The sequence below is a fragment of the Pollicipes pollicipes genome, unplaced genomic scaffold, assembly GCF_011947565.3.
Source record: "Pollicipes pollicipes isolate AB1234 unplaced genomic scaffold, Ppol_2.1 Scaffold_4881;HRSCAF=5763_pilon_pilon_pilon, whole genome shotgun sequence".
In the NCBI taxonomy this organism is placed as follows: Eukaryota; Metazoa; Arthropoda; class Thecostraca; order Pollicipedomorpha; family Pollicipedidae; genus Pollicipes; species Pollicipes pollicipes.
Window position 1 is genome coordinate 9,625,793 of NW_023596576.1, and position 17,266 is coordinate 9,643,058.

At 49.1% G+C, this 17,266-nt stretch overlaps 2 protein-coding genes across 4 annotated transcripts; both read right to left on the reverse strand.

Annotated features, from left to right (window-relative positions):
* Positions 1-14: 14 nt before the first annotated feature.
* mRpL34 (mitochondrial ribosomal protein L34) lies at positions 15-2,390 on the reverse strand (the record flags this gene model as incomplete). Of its 3 annotated transcripts, none has more annotated exon segments than XM_037224201.1 (3): positions 15-178; positions 666-740; positions 2,155-2,390. In XM_037224201.1, coding segments are annotated over 2 exon segments (220 nt in total), but the record flags the coding sequence as incomplete, so codon positions are not given.
* Positions 2,391-6,662: 4,272 nt separating this feature from the next.
* Positions 6,663-10,501, reverse strand: LOC119101501 (transmembrane protease serine 5). The gene is made up of 5 exons (XM_037224841.1): positions 10,412-10,501; positions 9,732-9,835; positions 8,515-8,630; positions 8,082-8,285; positions 6,663-7,292 (listed from the first exon to the last, which is right to left on the reverse strand). The coding sequence occupies exons 2-5, from the start codon at positions 9,739-9,741 to the stop codon at positions 7,125-7,127; spliced, it is 498 nt and encodes a 165-aa protein (XP_037080736.1). The 5' UTR covers positions 9,742-9,835; positions 10,412-10,501; the 3' UTR covers positions 6,663-7,124.
* Between the last annotated feature and the right edge of the window lie 6,765 nt (positions 10,502-17,266).

The following is a 17,266-nucleotide window of genomic DNA, read 5'->3' on the forward strand; positions in this document are numbered from 1 at the left end:
CCGCTTGATCTCACGTGGCCGCGGGAAGTGCACGCGCATGCCCGTGCGCACCTGCGTCACCGAGGGCCAGACGCGCGCGCAGGCGTCCAGCAGAGACGGCGCCGTCCGCGCCGAGGGGACGGGCGCCGCCGGGCCGCACGGCAGCGGCGCCGGCACGCGGCACGTCAGGGACGAGAAACTGCAACAGCACACACTTTATGACTGAGAGAACTTCCATTTCATCACAATGCCACTTGCATCACATTTATGGAAACCTGGTGGAAACACAAGAGACATGGGCAACATGTTGGCCACAGAAACATGGCTTGTATCCAGTGCTGTTGCCAGTCATGTGCCATGACGTCCGTGAAATGCTGAGGGTTAAATTACAGATCATTGAACATATTTTCATATTTTCATGAATATGCACCTAAACTCAACCAATAAAATGGCTGCACCCACATCTGGGAGATGACATCACCAAACATTTTTTACCCTGTCAAGGATTTGTGCTTAGACCTACCAAATGTGAGGCCATCATGCAATTGGTAAGCCATCAACCTGAAGTTTTGTTATACCTGCAGTCATTAATGCATAATAACATGTCTGTTCAGTCTTACACAAACCTAACCACAATGAAGATGGCATAATACACAGTGAGCATGGAACATGAGCTAATGGCTTACCTTCTCAGCGCTACGAAGGGACGGCAAGCTGATGCCAGCAGACCCAAAAGGCTCATGTTTCTAGCTCTTGGAGGCCTGAAATGCGTTATTAACCATCAGAGCTGTTTGCTAATACAAATGTAAGTTTCAATGGCAGGGTTGTGTATCAAATACAATATGTACCATTGGTTAGGATCAGCACTGCAAATGACAAGACTGTCACTAGGTACACCACAGAATAGGTGTCATTCTGAGCACCACAGAATTGGTGTCATTAATCATTGCATGTACACCATGAAATTAGTAGCTTAATGTTATGTATGTATATGCTTATGTATATGCTTGATGCTTATGTATGCTTATGCTTGATGCTTATGTATGCTATGCTATGCTTATGTATGTATATGCTTGAAGACTCAAAATTCACAACACATGCCATTCAGGATATCAAATACTTCTGTAGGTGTCTATACTGAACATCCTGCCTATTCCTCCCAAGATGAACAGGCTCTCATCATTGATCATAAAAGTGCCCATCTACCCAGAATAATTATTGCTCTGTAGCTTAATCTCTTATATTTTCTGCCCATAGCTCATTTGCACTTGCCTCAGCAATACAGCATACCCATGGTAGTGTGTGGACTCAAGTTACCTACAGTACTCTCTCTCTTCCCCTGGCTGGAATGGACTGAGGCCAGCAGCAGGGGTGCTAGGGTCAGATGATGGCAGATGGCTGGGTGGACAATGCAGAGCACTGGAGCATGTTGAGATTTCATCCCAAATTCTACCAATAAGCTTAATTTTTTCCCGTGCAAATAGTGGGGTACAGATTCACACAAAAAGCCTTGCTCAGAATTAACTCTGACCATTTCATTCAATTCAATCCATTCAATCAAAATATTCAGACTAAATTAATTGGTATGAATTATTTCCCCAGTTCATTCCCAAGCATCACAGCCTAGAAACTCTGCAGAGCTTTTGATATCTTACAAATAAAATACAAAAGGCAAAGGCAATACCATTATCATTTGTCAAACTTTTACTATTTGATTTGCATGATACAGCAACCTTCAAATATGTTAAATCACAAACAATTTCAGCATCTATGAACATAACCAAGAAACCTCCTTCCACTTGCATTCCAAACCAACCTTCTCCTCATTGCAAACTTTGGCAGGCTATCATGCATCAAGCATGGGCTTCCTGGATCTACAGCATGCATGTGCTGAACTTATTGGCAGGTAATGGAGTTAAGAATTGTTAAACCTGGCATTCTGTCTGTGACAAAGTCTGACAGGCAGGAAATATGTCTGACAGGGACTCCGCCAGACATATTCCCTCGCTTCCCACATAACAAATCACTGGGCAATGCAACATACTGATATCAATGATGGTGAATCTATTTTGATCAACCCTTAATAAAACTAACAGGAAGGCAGTAAAGTGTGGCCGGCACACGCGCCGCAAATCGGCTTTCTAAATCGACTGGAGTATTCTTCAAGTAGTATACCTTCTTTAAAAGAAAAGCATCGGCCGGGAGCGTTCCACGCGCAACACCCGGCCAGCACATCAGCTCGCGTGAATAGAAAACACCAGCTTTGAAATCCCATAACCCAAATAACGTTTTTGGCACAACAAATCATAAGGAGGCTGTTATCATTTTTGATTTCCTGGTTGTAGCCATTGCTGTTGGCAATATTGGCATGATAGATTGGTTATCATTTTTACAAATATGTCATCCGACAATATTATAATGTCGGTAATAAGCCAGCAATGTGATGTGTAACACACAGACCGCAGATTATTTATAAGATGTACTAAAAGAGCAAAATGAGCACCAAATCACGGGCATGCGAGTACCCGAGAAAAATATACTTGTGTTTCATATTCATGCCTTAAATTTTCTGCTGGTGCGCTTAACGTTCGTGCATACCATAATTCTGATCACCTTGATCATATGTCTGATAACTTAAGGTTCATCGCACACCGACCAGAAATGCACGTACCCTCTTACCTTATTATTGCACTTCTTGCACCTCCTATATTATTTCAAGTTTTGAAATTTGAATTGATGTTTCCAAATGAACAACACATGCAAAGAGCCGACGATGTCGGCTGAGCTGAAACACTTCCAGCAATCCTGAAGAAATGGACCAAGCCCCAGGGAACCGAAGCCCGAATCAAAGCCCACGTATCGGAACGGTACATACTCGTAGTGGTTCACGTTTATAAGAAGTAAGCACATCGTGCCGACAATTTCGGTTGATCTGCAACACTTCAGTTCAATTAATGTGACTACTCTACCGATTTAACATGCCAACAGCAGTACTAAGGAAATGAGCCAGGCCCTCACGACAATGTATGAGTCATATTAATCGAACTGAAGTTTCGTAGCTCAACCGACATTGTCGGCACGATGTGTTGATGTATTATACGTGTAAATCATATTATCCAGACTCGTGCATGAGGTGCACTGTGCCAATAGACATATATATACCGCACCGAAAACGTTGGCTTTGCTTCGGTCTTCGGTTTCCGGGGCTTGGCTCATTTCCTTAGAATCGCTGTTGGCATATTAGCTCGATAGAGTATGTATTCGTACGTCAGAGTGGATCTCAGACCTCGGCAGCTGGAATCATGCAAGAGGTGCACTACTTTAAAAGGTGCTAATACAGTCCGTCCGCACGATATGATGACCACCTCACGGCAATGCACGAGTCCTGTTTATTGAACTGAAATGCTGTAGCTCAACCGACATTGTCGGCACGATGTGTTTATTTCTAATAAGCGTGGATTACGTTATCCGGACTCGTGTATGAGGTGCACTACGCAAATAAACGTACATGTACCGTACCGGAAACGTTGGCTCTTCTTCGGTCCTCGGTTTCCGGTGTGAATCTTAATGAATACTAGAAGAAAATTCAAAACTGAATAATAGAGCAACACATAAACCTAGATATAACTTACATAAAGCTCATCAATTCTGAATTTAGAACTGATGCTCGCCTTTTTAGGCATGTAGCCGAAATGTGAATGCATCTCTCTTCATTCTCCTGGTTTTTCTACGAGGAACCAAGCTATTGGTACTGTCTTATCTTGTGACATAATGTTTGGCTTGGTCCAGAGCACTCCAGCATTTGGACGGATATTCATCGAATGGATGTGAGTAAATGTCGCATTAAATATAGAAATGGTGAATTTAAGTGACATTCACTAAACAAATGAATGCCACTACAATGTCGGAACGCTTCTTGGTTTTATTCCATTCCAGCAACTCAATGGCTGGAATGGAATAAAACCACGGAGCGTAGCTGTCACGTGATGGTGACCGGTGACCGTGTATGCGTATGCAGGGACAGATCCAGAGGGGGGGGGGGGGCATGAAACCATGCCCCCTTCGTGCCCCGAGGAGATCCATAGGCTCCGAAGGGGCCGATAGCTGGCCGAACGGACACAGTTCCCTGACACAAAACACAACAAAGTTGAACGTCTTTGGATCTCCAGACGACCACGGTCGCGCCAGTCGCAAGCGAAAGTGGAAATCGCGTGAACAGACAAAGTGAGTCCTTCACTGATTGAGAGGGCGGTGATTGGGGATGATTTTGAGGAAAATCACGCTGTTCAGAGGCCCTACTTTGTTGCCGAGGGCCCTGTATGTCTACTCGCCGGGTCAATCCGATCGCCAAGGAGCCTTTCACGTTGCCCTTGACCTCGTTTTTCATAGAACCCTACGCTGCTGTTGGGGCAGTGCCTGCTAACACTTCTGGGCACTCTTGATCTATCAGGAACCCACCACCGATTCTTCCCATTCATCCGAAAGGCTCCATACGTTATTGCCGGGGCCCCACATGCCGAGGCAAGCACAGTTGCTCAGGGATCCTTCACATTACTCTCGGTTTTTTCCACTCGCTCAGAGGGCCTCGCGCTGTTGCTGGGGTCCATATAAGGTAAGGCACCGTACCGAGCCTTCCGATGCTCAGGGGCCCTGTGCAATGACCTAGGGGTCTTTTCCTTCGATCTCGCCTGCGGCGAACTTCTCCCTCCTATCGGGACCCCTTCTGTCAACCTGCCTGTACATTCTTTTTCTCACAGGGGCCTTTATTAATGCACACTGGTTTTGGGTAATTCCCTTTGCTCAGAGGGCCCTGCGCTCTAGCCGGGATCCTATATGCCAGCCTGCCGGGGCGCTCCCCACCGTTCAGGGGTCCGCCACGCTGGTCCTGGGCTCCTCGCACTTGCTCTGAGAGAACCTTTAATTACTGATGTGAGCCTTTTTGTCGGCCTGTCGCGGCACCCTCGATCCCCCAGGTTTTGTCCCCTTTTGTTCTAGGTGCCTTATCCTTAAAGCAGTAGTCAGATATGCGCCCGTTGAAGTTTTACGCACAGTGGCCGAACATAATTTGACGTGCAGCCGGACATCGTATGTGTTATTGCCGTAGGTTATTGAATTTGCGATCCATGTCATTATTGTCATCACGTTCTTAACGCATTTTGAACGCTGGGATATTTTGTACTCCTTCAAAACGGACAAAGCAAAATTTCTGCATTAGTTATCAGCCATCGTCTGATCATATCGGCCAGCGAGCTAGTTCTAAATAAGATAGGAATCAAGTTCGTGCTTGCCAACTTAATTTTATGTTGCCATGTCCTCCAAAAATACTTAGCTTTAAAATCACGGTATTCACCATGACTTGGAGAAAATTAATAAGCTCTATATATGTACAAACATAGCACAACTAGTTTGGGCAGATTGACGCTGATGTCAGGGTCACAATCACCTTATTTTATGTTACGTGTTAAAAGAAGCACACCAAGGTTTTCTGCTGTCAGGGCAGCGCCGTGTCAGGAAGGGCACACTTGTAACACTACCCCCTCACGGGGTAGAAAGACCCATTTCCAAACCGGCAGGAGACCTCCTCGTCCTTACAGTCCAGAATGGGCCTCTTACATCCGGGTTCTCCTTCAGGGCCAGCAAAATACTCTTTTAGATACCAGCTAGTGCATTCACAAAAATCAGCAAGATAACTAGTTTGCACGCCCATTATGCGCGATGGATGGTCCTCTATGAGAACTGAGAAGATCCCTTTCCTACGCAGAATTCCTTCTTCGCATAATTCCTGTCAGTAAAGTAAAGCAGATTCGAGTCGGAAGCATTTACCTCCGCATGGTCACGTGGGGCCATCTCGAGGCTGTTTCATGACCTTCCATGGCATTGACGCTGGATAAAACCGCACCCTGATATCTGCACCCAAGGGTGTTAACTAATGCTATGCTGAAATATCTATTAAGGTACGCTGCTTGAATTGTCTGAACCATAAATGATCTTCACGTCACCACTGACTGTCCAGTCATTAAGATAAATGATGCCTTCTATTCAGAGCTGAATTGGCGCGATTACCTAGATTTCAGGTGATGCACCACTGACCTTCAGCAACTTTAGGTAAGGTTATAAACATCGGTGAAAAGTGATAGTTAAACCACTTACGCCCTTAGAGCCGCAAAACATGGTCTGATGCACACATTGCCAAGAATATGTCACTGGGGTTCAGGCTAGCACGCTGCATTCTCGTCATTTGAAATCGAAGTCATGGTTCAAGGGCCTGATATAATATGAGCTTGAGACTTGCGGATCTTTTTTCAAAAACTGAAAAAGAGTACCAACTGAGCTGGGTCAAATTCAAAATGGGCTGCCGTATGGCTCGAGAGATACCCCCCAAGAATCGAGAACGTTAGCACCACCCCTCACTCACGGCGAAGGCAGGGCCAAAAAGAAAGTTTCTAAAAATTGGAGCAGCCCTGTCGGGTTTTTCTTTCCAGTCGACATCCCTGGAACCAACATTACATTTCCGGAAAATTAGGGGCGGGGAGGGATTCTCAGGCCCCTGCTCCGCTGGCTTCCGCGCCACTTGTCGACGTTTAACAATAACCGATGACGTTTAATGTAAAAAATGAGACGAAGTCGCGATTCCACAATTTCTGAAAGAATCCATCGCCCTAGAAAACATTAGCGAAGCTGTATAATGTATTCTGGAATAGCCACTTTGATCGATACCTTGTCTTGCTCGAGAAGCCATACGCCGTAAACGAGCTTCACCGCAGCATATTGTAGTCCAGTTACATCATACAGGTCTGTTTCTTCCCCTGTTTCTTACCACAGGCGCTACCAACAACCTCTCTCTTTTGCGAACCAGCGTTCTCGAGAGCAACACTATGCTGCAGCCATGAAAGCCGCGGTGCTACCAACCTCCACGAGGGGCGTTGGCGTGCAGCTGAACTGAGCTACTGGAAACCGCTGAAAATAGTTGAGTTAGTGCGGACTCAAAAGCTCCTCGACGTGTATGTAGACAGGCACATTGCACGTATTTTTCATCGACTTTTCATTTATAAAGAATTCCTCGATCAGACGTGCACGGGGCTCTAAACCACGCGTGTGCTTCGTCCCCCTCCCCCCTCTCATCCACTCTCCGATCGCCGTAAGCGTCACGTCTGGAGCGCGGCACCGATCCAGTCCAGATGTGAGGCGATGGCCGTGGCGACGATCAGAGGTGCGTGGTGACGACCGGCGCAGCGGTGCGCCCACGAGACCACGCCGGCCAACGTGGCGCCCCGGCCACCAGAAGCGCAGACCACCGGCGAGCCCGGGTCGAGCTGGAGAGGGGGCGTTTGTCACCGTCACGGTCACACCGTCACACAGGGTCGCACACTGTTTGTCCCTACGCACATGGTGACCGCACATGATGGAGGAGGTAGTGAAGTCTGGACTAACAGTGACACCCGACAGTCGGTGTTGCCCTGGGACTATCCAAAGTGAGGCTGGGTCCAGCTGAAACAAGGCGCCGCAGCAAGACTGAAGAGGAGACTGGATGCTTAGGATGCGCCTTGGGGGAAGGGCTGGTTCTCCAAAGTTCTGAAGCTGTGACGCCCTGTGTGAAGCAATGCCATCTTGAAACTCCAGAATGGCGTGCTATGCCAATGGCTGAACACTATAGCAAGGTTTTCGCTTCTTCATTGAACGTACGTCATGGTAAATCAAGAATAAGGACTCATCCCACGTGTCCCCTTTGGCAGGGTCCTTGCTCGGTGCCGTGTGCATGCCAGCCCACGAACTTTTGACCTATGCTGATTGGTGGAGCCCTCGATGTGTCGCAGCAGACCCACTGTCACGTTGTCACATCTGATACTACTCATCATCAGCCTGGACCCACGCGACTCAGTTCAACACGGCGCAGTAGGGATAGTATTTACTCGGATGACAAGCTGCATTTCTCCTTTGGTGGTTATTAATTGCATTTCGATCGGCCCCCATGTCCAATTCAATTCTGACACTGACAAGACAAGAAGTGCTACAATCATGCGTCTATTCAAAAGCGGTACATTGATGATCAATCTGTCCACTATTTAGAAAATGAACCCACGAAATACTAAATAATGTACTACCTTGCAGAGGTCACCATCGACGTCAACTGCCTGCAGGCAAAGCCCCGACCACAGGTAAGTAAGCGGCTCCTTCGATGCCAGAGTCAGCTGGCAGACGCCGGTCGAAGTGAAGTGTACCACGACGTCCGCCAGAGGCGCTGTCGTCGAGTCATATTGGACGACGTCTCTTCCCCATCCCGAAGCCCAGCAAACGTCTCCGTTTTCCTGGAACAGAACTCGTGGGTTGGGTTTGAGGGTTTTTATTCTGGAAAGGTACGCAAAGTTCATTTAAGTCAATACTTCAAATGTTCCGCTTTTGGGGGAGAAAATTCCCAGTGTGCTTTAGTTCTAACGACCTACATTTCGGTATATTTTGCAGAACCGTCCACCTGTGGGGTCTTTTGACGGCAGAGCCGAACACCGGTGACCCGGTCGGCGGTAGCCGGGGACTCACGGTGGCCAGGGCTGGCGGCGGCAGGCAGACGGGCCGCACGGCCAGATGGTAACCCGCCACAGGCGTAGCCAGGCGCAGTACCGCCAAGTCGTGGCGCTGGTCACCTGAGAAGTACGCTGCCGCCACCGGCCCGCGCGCGGTCCCATGTAAGCGCGCGAGTCCCACTCAGCAGCGGGCAGCGCAAAAGCGAGAGCGTTCGTGACATGGAACAACAGATCAGCGATGGCAGATCACTGCGGCAATGACCTGAATCACGGATTGATTAACACGCGCTCGGGTGGGGGTGTGGGGTGGGGCAATTTGATCCCTCGGAAGGCTTTTCAACAATAGGTTACGAACGACGCGACGTAATCGCGCTAAACCTTGCATAGGTGTAGGCAATATGATGGCGGATCTTTTGGTATCAAGCTGGATGCACTTTGTAAGGTCGCTGGCCCATGTCAGGTCAAAGTCAGGTCGTGGCTGTTAGAGACGGTACATTTGAGATAATTTTTAACCTGACGCGACACCGGAGCGTTAGGAGAAGCCATACATCTCAAGATCAGCCTGTTGTTTTGGGGAGAATACCGCCTTGCGTAGTCCTTGAAGCTTGTTGAAATTCAAAAATCAAAACAATTTCATAGATTTCTGGTCACCTTCGAGCTTCTAAATGTCATACAAAGGTTACTGGACTGAAATGAATACCAGTTGAGCCTTTGCTCTAGAACAGGTAACTAGGTGCAAGGCTGTTGCATGATGAGTTCTGCGGACACCAATCTGAAGCTTGACCCTGTTGACTTGACACCAAGGTCATGCCCCAGTAATATCTACGTTTGACACAAGTGAAATCGCACACAGGAAAAGCGACCCTATGAATTTGGTGGCTCTAGCTTGAGTGCTTTTTGAGATATTAGGGGGTCAAATTGATCCCCACCCGAGCGCGGGGCATTCAACCGGTCACCCGGGCGCGTGTCGACTAAACTGCTGCTGTCAGATCGTGATGCAAAGGCCCCGGAATCTCGTCGTATGATGCATTAAGTATTTCTAGCATTCAAAATACAAAAACTTGCTGCTCGTTTAGGAATACAACTGCATGTCTGTGGGAGCATAGCTGCTCATGGGGTAAAGCAGTCCTGATGAGAATTGTTGATCGCTGCATGGGCTTATGTCGCGCCCGCGGGCGTTGAGCACGGCGCTCGAAGCTCGCGTCCCCAGCGTCGGGGAGCAATGATACTTACATGGATGCATCACGACCGCCGAAACTTTCGAGACGAAATCCTGGCCATAGTCCTCCAACAGGTCATAGACGTCGAGGTCGACCAGGAGCTCATCGACCGGAATGCTGAAGGGAATCCATCAGTGCCCTGTTCAGATCTACAGCTGGCGTGCATCGACGGCGCACATGAATGCAGTCTGCTGGCAAATCACCATCATTCTGTGCATGAGACCGCCACAACATGATGAGGCCGAATATTGGTCGTCTGCACGCACGAGATGTCACGGACGGCAGTGACGTCAGCTGTCACGGACAACGTTGACGTCAGCGGTCACTGGCAGTGTTGACGTCAGTGGTCACGGGCAGTAGTGACGTCAGCGTTCACGCACAGCGGCGACGTCAGCGGTCATGGACAGCGGCGACGTCAGCGGTCACGGGCAGCGGTGAGGTCAGTGGTCACGGGCGGCGGTGATACCAGCAGCCACGGGCAGCGGTGACGTACGCAGTCATGGGCGGAGGTGAGGTCAGTGGTCTCGGGCGGCGGTGAGGTCAGTGGTCACGGGCGGCGGTGACGCCAGTAGCCACGGGCGGCGGTGACGCCAGTAGCCACGGGCGGCGGTGACATCAACGGTCACGGGCAGCGGGGACGTCCGCCCAGCTCGTGTCGGTGCGGCCGCCGCGGCCTCACCAGGCGCAGCTCACCCTTCGACGCAGTGTGCCACGCTGATGACGTGGGCGCTGGTGACGAGTGCGCCGGCGCAGCGGTACAGCAAGCCGTCCGGATCGCGACGCGCCACGGCCGCCGTCCAGCGCGGCCCAGCGCCAGGCCACGCCGGTCGGCCACACTCCGGGAGCCCGGTGCCGGCCGCGCCGACCTCCCGCGTCGCGCAGCATACCTGGCCCGGCCTGGCGCAGCCGCCCGCCGACGCCTGGCGCCGCCGCGTGGGTTAGGCACGGCCCCGTGCGGAGCGGTTTCACAGCCTGGCAGCAGCGGCCACCACAGGGGAACAAAGAAGGTTGCCACGAAGATAGAAAACAATCAACCAAGCACATACCTGACAAATTTAAACGTGCACGGGGACAAAAACTTTACTGGTTATGCGGCCGTGTTTGCCACATGCGCTTCATTTCATTTTAAATATGAAGGTGCGCTCAAACCCAGTCCATCTATGAGAAAAGAGGTCTAAGGATGATTTGTTTAAATAAATGTGTTTTGGTCTTACAATAGCGCATGGGTTATCCTTGCTTGGGATTTTCGAATGACCAGCACAAACTTAGTCGTAGTTGTTTATACACACCGTATAATCGACTACACGTCTCTCTCCTCCTTTCCACTACTACACCTCATGGATCCTCCGAGGACACTCTAGCACGTACCGACCGCGGCAGCACAGTCCTACCGTGATGGACAGGGCCGGGCAGAAGCGCGCGTGGACGCAGCGGCAGCGGGCCTGGGGCGGCGGACCGAACAGCTCGAGCGTCGGCCGGCTGTACTGCGCTGCAGCCCCGGCCAGCGTCAGCAGCGCCGCTAGCACTCGCGCCGCGCCGGCCATCGCCCGGCCGCGGTCCGGCCGACTGACCTCTGACCTGACCCGGTGTCGCGGCCCAGCCCAAGCCAGGGGCGGTGGCAGGCGACCAATATCAGGGGAGTGACGGACAGCATGAGATTGTTTTTTTTTTTGGCCTGTCCTACACAGAACTAAACATCAGACCTGCGATAAATGAGATGGCGACGATGAATGCGTGCATCGGATTCGTTGTGATCAATTTGGATTAACTCAAGCTTAGAGAGCATTGGCCTCGCCACTGGGGAACACATGCCGTGTTGGTGCATGCCTCGAGTTTTTTAAAGTTACCATTTCTCTCTTTTGGACGTCCATGAAAAAACCTCGACCGTGTCAGCATATGTTAGTCATATCAGTCCTCCACCCAGGGCTGTTTTCCTGCAGCCGCCTTCCACATCGCTGCAGCTAGATTTCTGAAAATTGGTTACCTTTTCCAAAATAAACTAACCCAGAATTCACTCTAGGAACGGGATTTTGAGGCACGCTTTAAAGAATCGCGTTTTTCAAGATGGCAATGTTACTCACTGCTCTTTGACAATCTGGCCACATCGTCCGTGGGCATAGTTTTGCAAAATGTCTCGCGGGTGAAGGGAAGTAGCTACAGGGACCCAAAAATGCGCAAGAAGCGTCTTTCTCACAGTTTTTGGGCTGCCTTTTCATCATGATTGAGAGGCTGGAGCTTCCACGTCACACCCAATCTGATTTGGAAAATACATCTCTGGTATTGTTACGGATGTAGTCCAGACATGGTCGATATGTGACTGAAGGCCTGAACTCAAGCATTTTTAAAGCATATCACGTAAAATATCCGATGTTTTTCTATTTTGCACTCTAGCCGTAGCGTGGGTCAGAAGGTATATGTATTCATGAAGCTTATTTCTAGTAAAGCTTGATTCCGTACTGACGCAGAGGCTGGTGTACAGAATATTTTTTTTACGGCACTTTGGGTCAGTTCAGACCAGTCTGCTAAGCAGCATATTCTTAACAGATTTACGTAACAGTCGACTGCTGTTTTCGTGGTAACATCTCCTGATGGATATACGAGGACTTTATCTAAAAGATCGAAACAGATTTTTCCACAAAATGACCGACTAGCTATCAAACGTAGCAGATATTGATACACAGGGCAAATGAGACCCAATCAACCTGCGCCGATGCACGTCAGCTGTTCGTGGCATTTGGGAGACATTTGGGAGACATTTGTTTTGCCCGTATTTTTAGAATAGGTTTAGTCAAGTCCCATGTTCGGCCCTCAAATCTTAGCTTTCGCATTACGCGGCGAGCGGGGTGATTATTCCGTGCTGGGAGCAAATAGCCAACGAAGTTGACGCGCCCTTCAGGCGTAATGGTGTGATGGTGTGATTTCAGGTGTGATGAAATGAGGTCACTCATGACTAAACAACATATTTTCTCTATTAAGTGAATATGCTACTCAATACGTCGTTGTTTGATACGTTATCGCACCCTGTACAACATTGACTGACAGCCAGTTAACGGTCGTTATATTTGGAAATCGTGCTCACAAACAGCAGATATGAACAACTTCACAATTATACCTTCATTGGCCTTGATCGCTGGATGGCCAATGGAACGGCAGAATTCGAATAACGTTATTACGACGTAGTGAATGTCAAGATGGCCTTGATATAGTCTGCATGACATAGTCTGCACATGTTCGTTGGCGTATAGCTCAGAACCTACATGAGTGTAGGTCTTAAGAGGGTCAGGGCTGTGGAATCCACAGCTGTGGAAGGGATCTTCCAGATGGCCATTTTGGTTGAACACTCTATACAAATGTCGAACATTCCCTTTAACACTCGATAGATATAACTAACTTTGCAGTATTGTGTTCTTATAAGTTTATAGCACATCAACAAAGTAACAATGCACATAAAGCTTGCATTGCGACACGAAACAGAGGTCTTTCTTTTGAGAGAATTTTTTAAGCGATATTTATTCGGCATTCGGGTTCGTCGAAATAACCACGAGCTAGTTTTTCCATTTGTTCCAACTTAACAGAACTAGTTTATCAACACCAAGACGGTAGCATGATGCTTTGCTACATCACGCAAACTATGTATACACATACACATTCACGCACACTACAAAACGCCATATAGCGATCACGCAGCAGGCACCACATGGCGCCGCACGGTAGGCTAGCGGCAGTGGTCAGTGGCGCGGGACGTAACGGGACGTCACACCGGAGCCGGCGTGCGCGGTCAGCAGAGGGAAGGATAATCTACCTCAATTACGACAGGAACCAAGCGTACCTTTTACTTCCACGCATGTTGACGTTTTGATCGATTTGATTTTGCCCTTGACTTCCTTTCTGCTGACTTCGTTCTAACTTCCATTCCTTCGGGCTTGAGGTAGGCTTTGACTTGAAGGCTGGCGTTGCGTGCTATCAGCATTATGGTTACGGGATCGGGCTTGGGCCCACGAGAGCATGTTAAATGACAACTCTGATAGGGTCACCAAAGGCGGAACTACAAGTGAAAAGCTAGTTGGTGCATGGAATGGTGAAGGCTCTGCGGCTCTCTAGGTTCTGAGACCCACCTTTGCACGTGAAGGCTTTTCTTTTTCGTTTTTTTACGGCCTTTAAGCTTTCAAACCGGGTTAGGTCATTCATCTGTCACCTTCATACTTGTTTCATCGCGCTGAATTCATTAATCAATGCTCCAAATCGATAGGGTAAGCGATTTTTGAGGACGAACATCTCTGCTAGGGTGCTAGGGGCCTTAATTTTTTAGTCACATTGGCCTTGGTCACACCCGTTCAAGGTTGTGGGAACAAGGGGATTGGCAATGGGCACAGCTCGCCCCTAAACTTAAAAGCTACGGGACGACTCCAAGCTTGGACGGCCGGTCCAATTTTGGTGTGTTAAGGGCCGATTCTGAAGTGTAAAAAAAAATAATGCAAGCCTTAAAAATCCCTCTCTGACTTGTCGAGGACTCATTCTGAGCTATTTAGAATCCATTCTGACCAAACGAGGGCACTTACGAGCAAGGGCGGATCTAAGGGGGGGGGGGGGGCGGCCCGGGGCCATGCCACCCCCCGGGCCCCGAAGGAGCCCATTGGCTCCGAGGGGGCCCATCGCCGGCCGAACAGGTACAGTTTTTTTTAACACAAAACGCAACAGAACTATATATTTCTAGAATTCCAGACGACCAAGAACAGTTGTAAGCGAAAGTGAAGGGCGTTTTGAGAGGTAAAAAACAATTACTGAATGATTGGAAAAGTTGTAAACTGGAAATTTAAGCCTCATTACACTGTATAGGGGCCCCATGCTGTTTCTGGGAGCCCTACACATACACTTGCAGGATCATTTCGGTAGTTAAGGAGCATTCCACGTTGCCTTTATTTCTTTGCATTTGCTCGGAGGGCCCTGGGCTGTATCGGCAGCAGCGTACATCAGGCGGTCGCACTTCACTACGTGCCGGCCGGTGCACAAGACTGTGCAGCTATGCTTCTTTACTTAGTGGGGGGGGGGGGCTACGCTTTTTTTGGGGGGAGGCTATCTGATAACCTGCTCGGGCACATTCAATCGTTCGGGGGCCCTCTTCATTGGGCCTTGGGCACGTGTTATTTGAATGAGGCCCTGCATACTTGTCTGGGGGCTCCTCTGTTCGCCTCCTCGGCGACACTGGATTGCTCGGGGGGCCTGCAAATTGGTTCTTAGTGTTTGAATTTAGGGCCCTCTGCTTCTATCGGGGTCATCTGATAATCTGTTCGGGTACACTCCATCTTTTGGGGCCCTCCGCGCCGGGTTTTAGGTACTTCTTATTTAAATGGAGGGCATTACGCTCATGTCGGGGCCCCTTCTGTTATAAGATGAACGTATAGGAACGTACGCTCTTACCGGGGACCCACTTGTTAACCTGTTCGGGTACACTCGAATATCTGGGGGCTCTCCACATAGTGCTTGGGCACTTCCTATCTGAATGGAGGGCCCTACGTACTTGTCGGGGATCCCATCTGTTCGCCGCTTCGGCCACACTGAATTGTCCGGGGGCCCTGCATATCAGGTGTTGGTGTATTGTAGGACCCTACACTCCTGTCTGGGCCACCTGATAAGCTGCTGGTGTATACTCCATTTTTCGGCGACCCTCCGCACTGGGTTTTGGGTGCTTCTGATTTAAATGGAGGCTCCTGCGCTCTTCTCGGGCCCCTTCTGGTGTGCTGCCCGGACACACCCTGTCATTCTGGGGCAGTTCACATAAGGTCTTCGGTGCTTCCCATTCGAATGGAGGGCCCTGTGCTCTTGTTGGGAGTCCTATTTGTCAACGTGCTCGGGCACACTGTTATTCGGGGGCGCTCTTCATTGGGTTTTGGGTACTTCCCATTTGAATGGAGGACCCCACGCTCTTGACTATGGGGGGCCTATATGCTGACCTGCTCTGACGGACTGGATCATTCGGGGGTCCTCCGCATTGGGTCTTAATTACTTCCTATTTGAACGGATGACTCTACGCCCTTTTTGGGAACCTTATCTGTTAACCTGCTCGGACACACTCGTTCATTCGGGGGGCTCTCTACATGGGGCTCTGCAGACCCTATGCTTGTTGACGGGAGCCGCTTTATTGGTCTCCTGCAGTACCCATGATCGCTCAGGTTTCGTCCCTATTGGCATTGGTGCCTTCGCCCCAGAACAGCGGCCGACTATGTGCCGATGAATTCTTACGCGTAATTGTCGAACGTAATTCTACATGCCGCCGACGTCGTATGTGCTATATTCATTAGCTGTTGAGAGTCTTGGCACGTATTATATTAGTGCATCACGTTCTTAACATATTTCGAATGTTGGGACATGTTGTACTCCTTTAAAACGTAGGAAAAGTTATGCACTAGTGATCAGCCATCCACTGATTACATCGCCCAGCCGGCTAGCCGTAAAGGCATAAGCCAGGAATCAAGTCCATGCTTGGTTTTGATGGTTGATAGCAGCTAACTCAAGTTTATTTTGCCTGTTGCTCCGAAATACCTAGCCTCAAAATCACAGCATTTAACATGACCTGTAGAAAAGGAGTGTATGCATGCGTAGCACGTCTAGCTTTATAAGGCCGTGCACAGCAAGATGGGTTTCCGTATTTATGAAATAGACGAATGAGTACAAACATATATGCATATACACGTACCTACATATATATATATATATATATATATATATATATATATATATATATATATATATATATGTGTGTGTGTGTGTGTGTGTGTGTGTGTGTGTGTGTGTGTGTGTGTGTGTGTGTGTGTGTGTGTGTGTGTGTGTGCGTGTGTGTGTGTGTGTTACATACAACATGTCTTAAAATGTAATAACCAAAATGCAAGGATATTTTTTGGAGGGTGCCCCAAACTCCAGGGCGCCCCACAATGTTGCGTGCTCCCCCTCTTGACGAAGTCCTGAATCCGCCCCTGCTTACGAGCCTGTAGAGGGCTCATTTTAACCTGTACAGGCGCCATTTCGGCTCGCAGAGAGCTCATTATTGAATCCAGTTCTCATCGTTCTGGTCTGAAGAGGATCTATTCTGGCCGGTACGGGACCCATTCTGACATCTAGAGGACACATTCTGGCATGTAGGAGTATATTCTGTGCATGTAGAAGACCCATGCTGACATCTAGAGGGCATATTGTCGGCTATGGAGGGACCACGCTGACTTGCTGTAGAGAGGCTCATTCAGGCCCGCAGTGGTCCCGCTCTGACCTGTTTAGAGTCCGTTCTATCACAGCAAGGGCCTATTCTCAGTCATAGAGGTCCCATTCTAACTTGCAGTGCGTTCATTCTAACTTGTAAAGGACCCATCTATGACTTTGAGGGCTCGTTTCGGTTTGTAGAGGCCTTCTTTCCAATTCTAGGGGCCTACCTTGGTATTTTGGAGTTTAACATCCTCCCTCCAACCCGAACATCGTTCCCGCGCCCTGGAATCGGTCAGATGGTCACAATCTGCAACTTGTCTTTTTCGAACTAAGCCTGAGTAGTAAAAAGGAAGA

Bases quoted from the DNA above. Each gene is read 5' to 3' on its own strand.
- LOC119101501 (XM_037224841.1), bottom strand. The intron at 8,286-8,514 runs GTGAGTCCCCGG...GTTCTGTTCCAG, and splicing joins CGCCGCCAGCCCTGGCCACC to GAAAACGGAGACGTTTGCTG. The intron at 7,293-8,081 runs GTAGTACATTAT...CCCCCTCTCCAG, and splicing joins TCGATGGTGACCTCTGCAAG to CTCGACCCGGGCTCGCCGGT.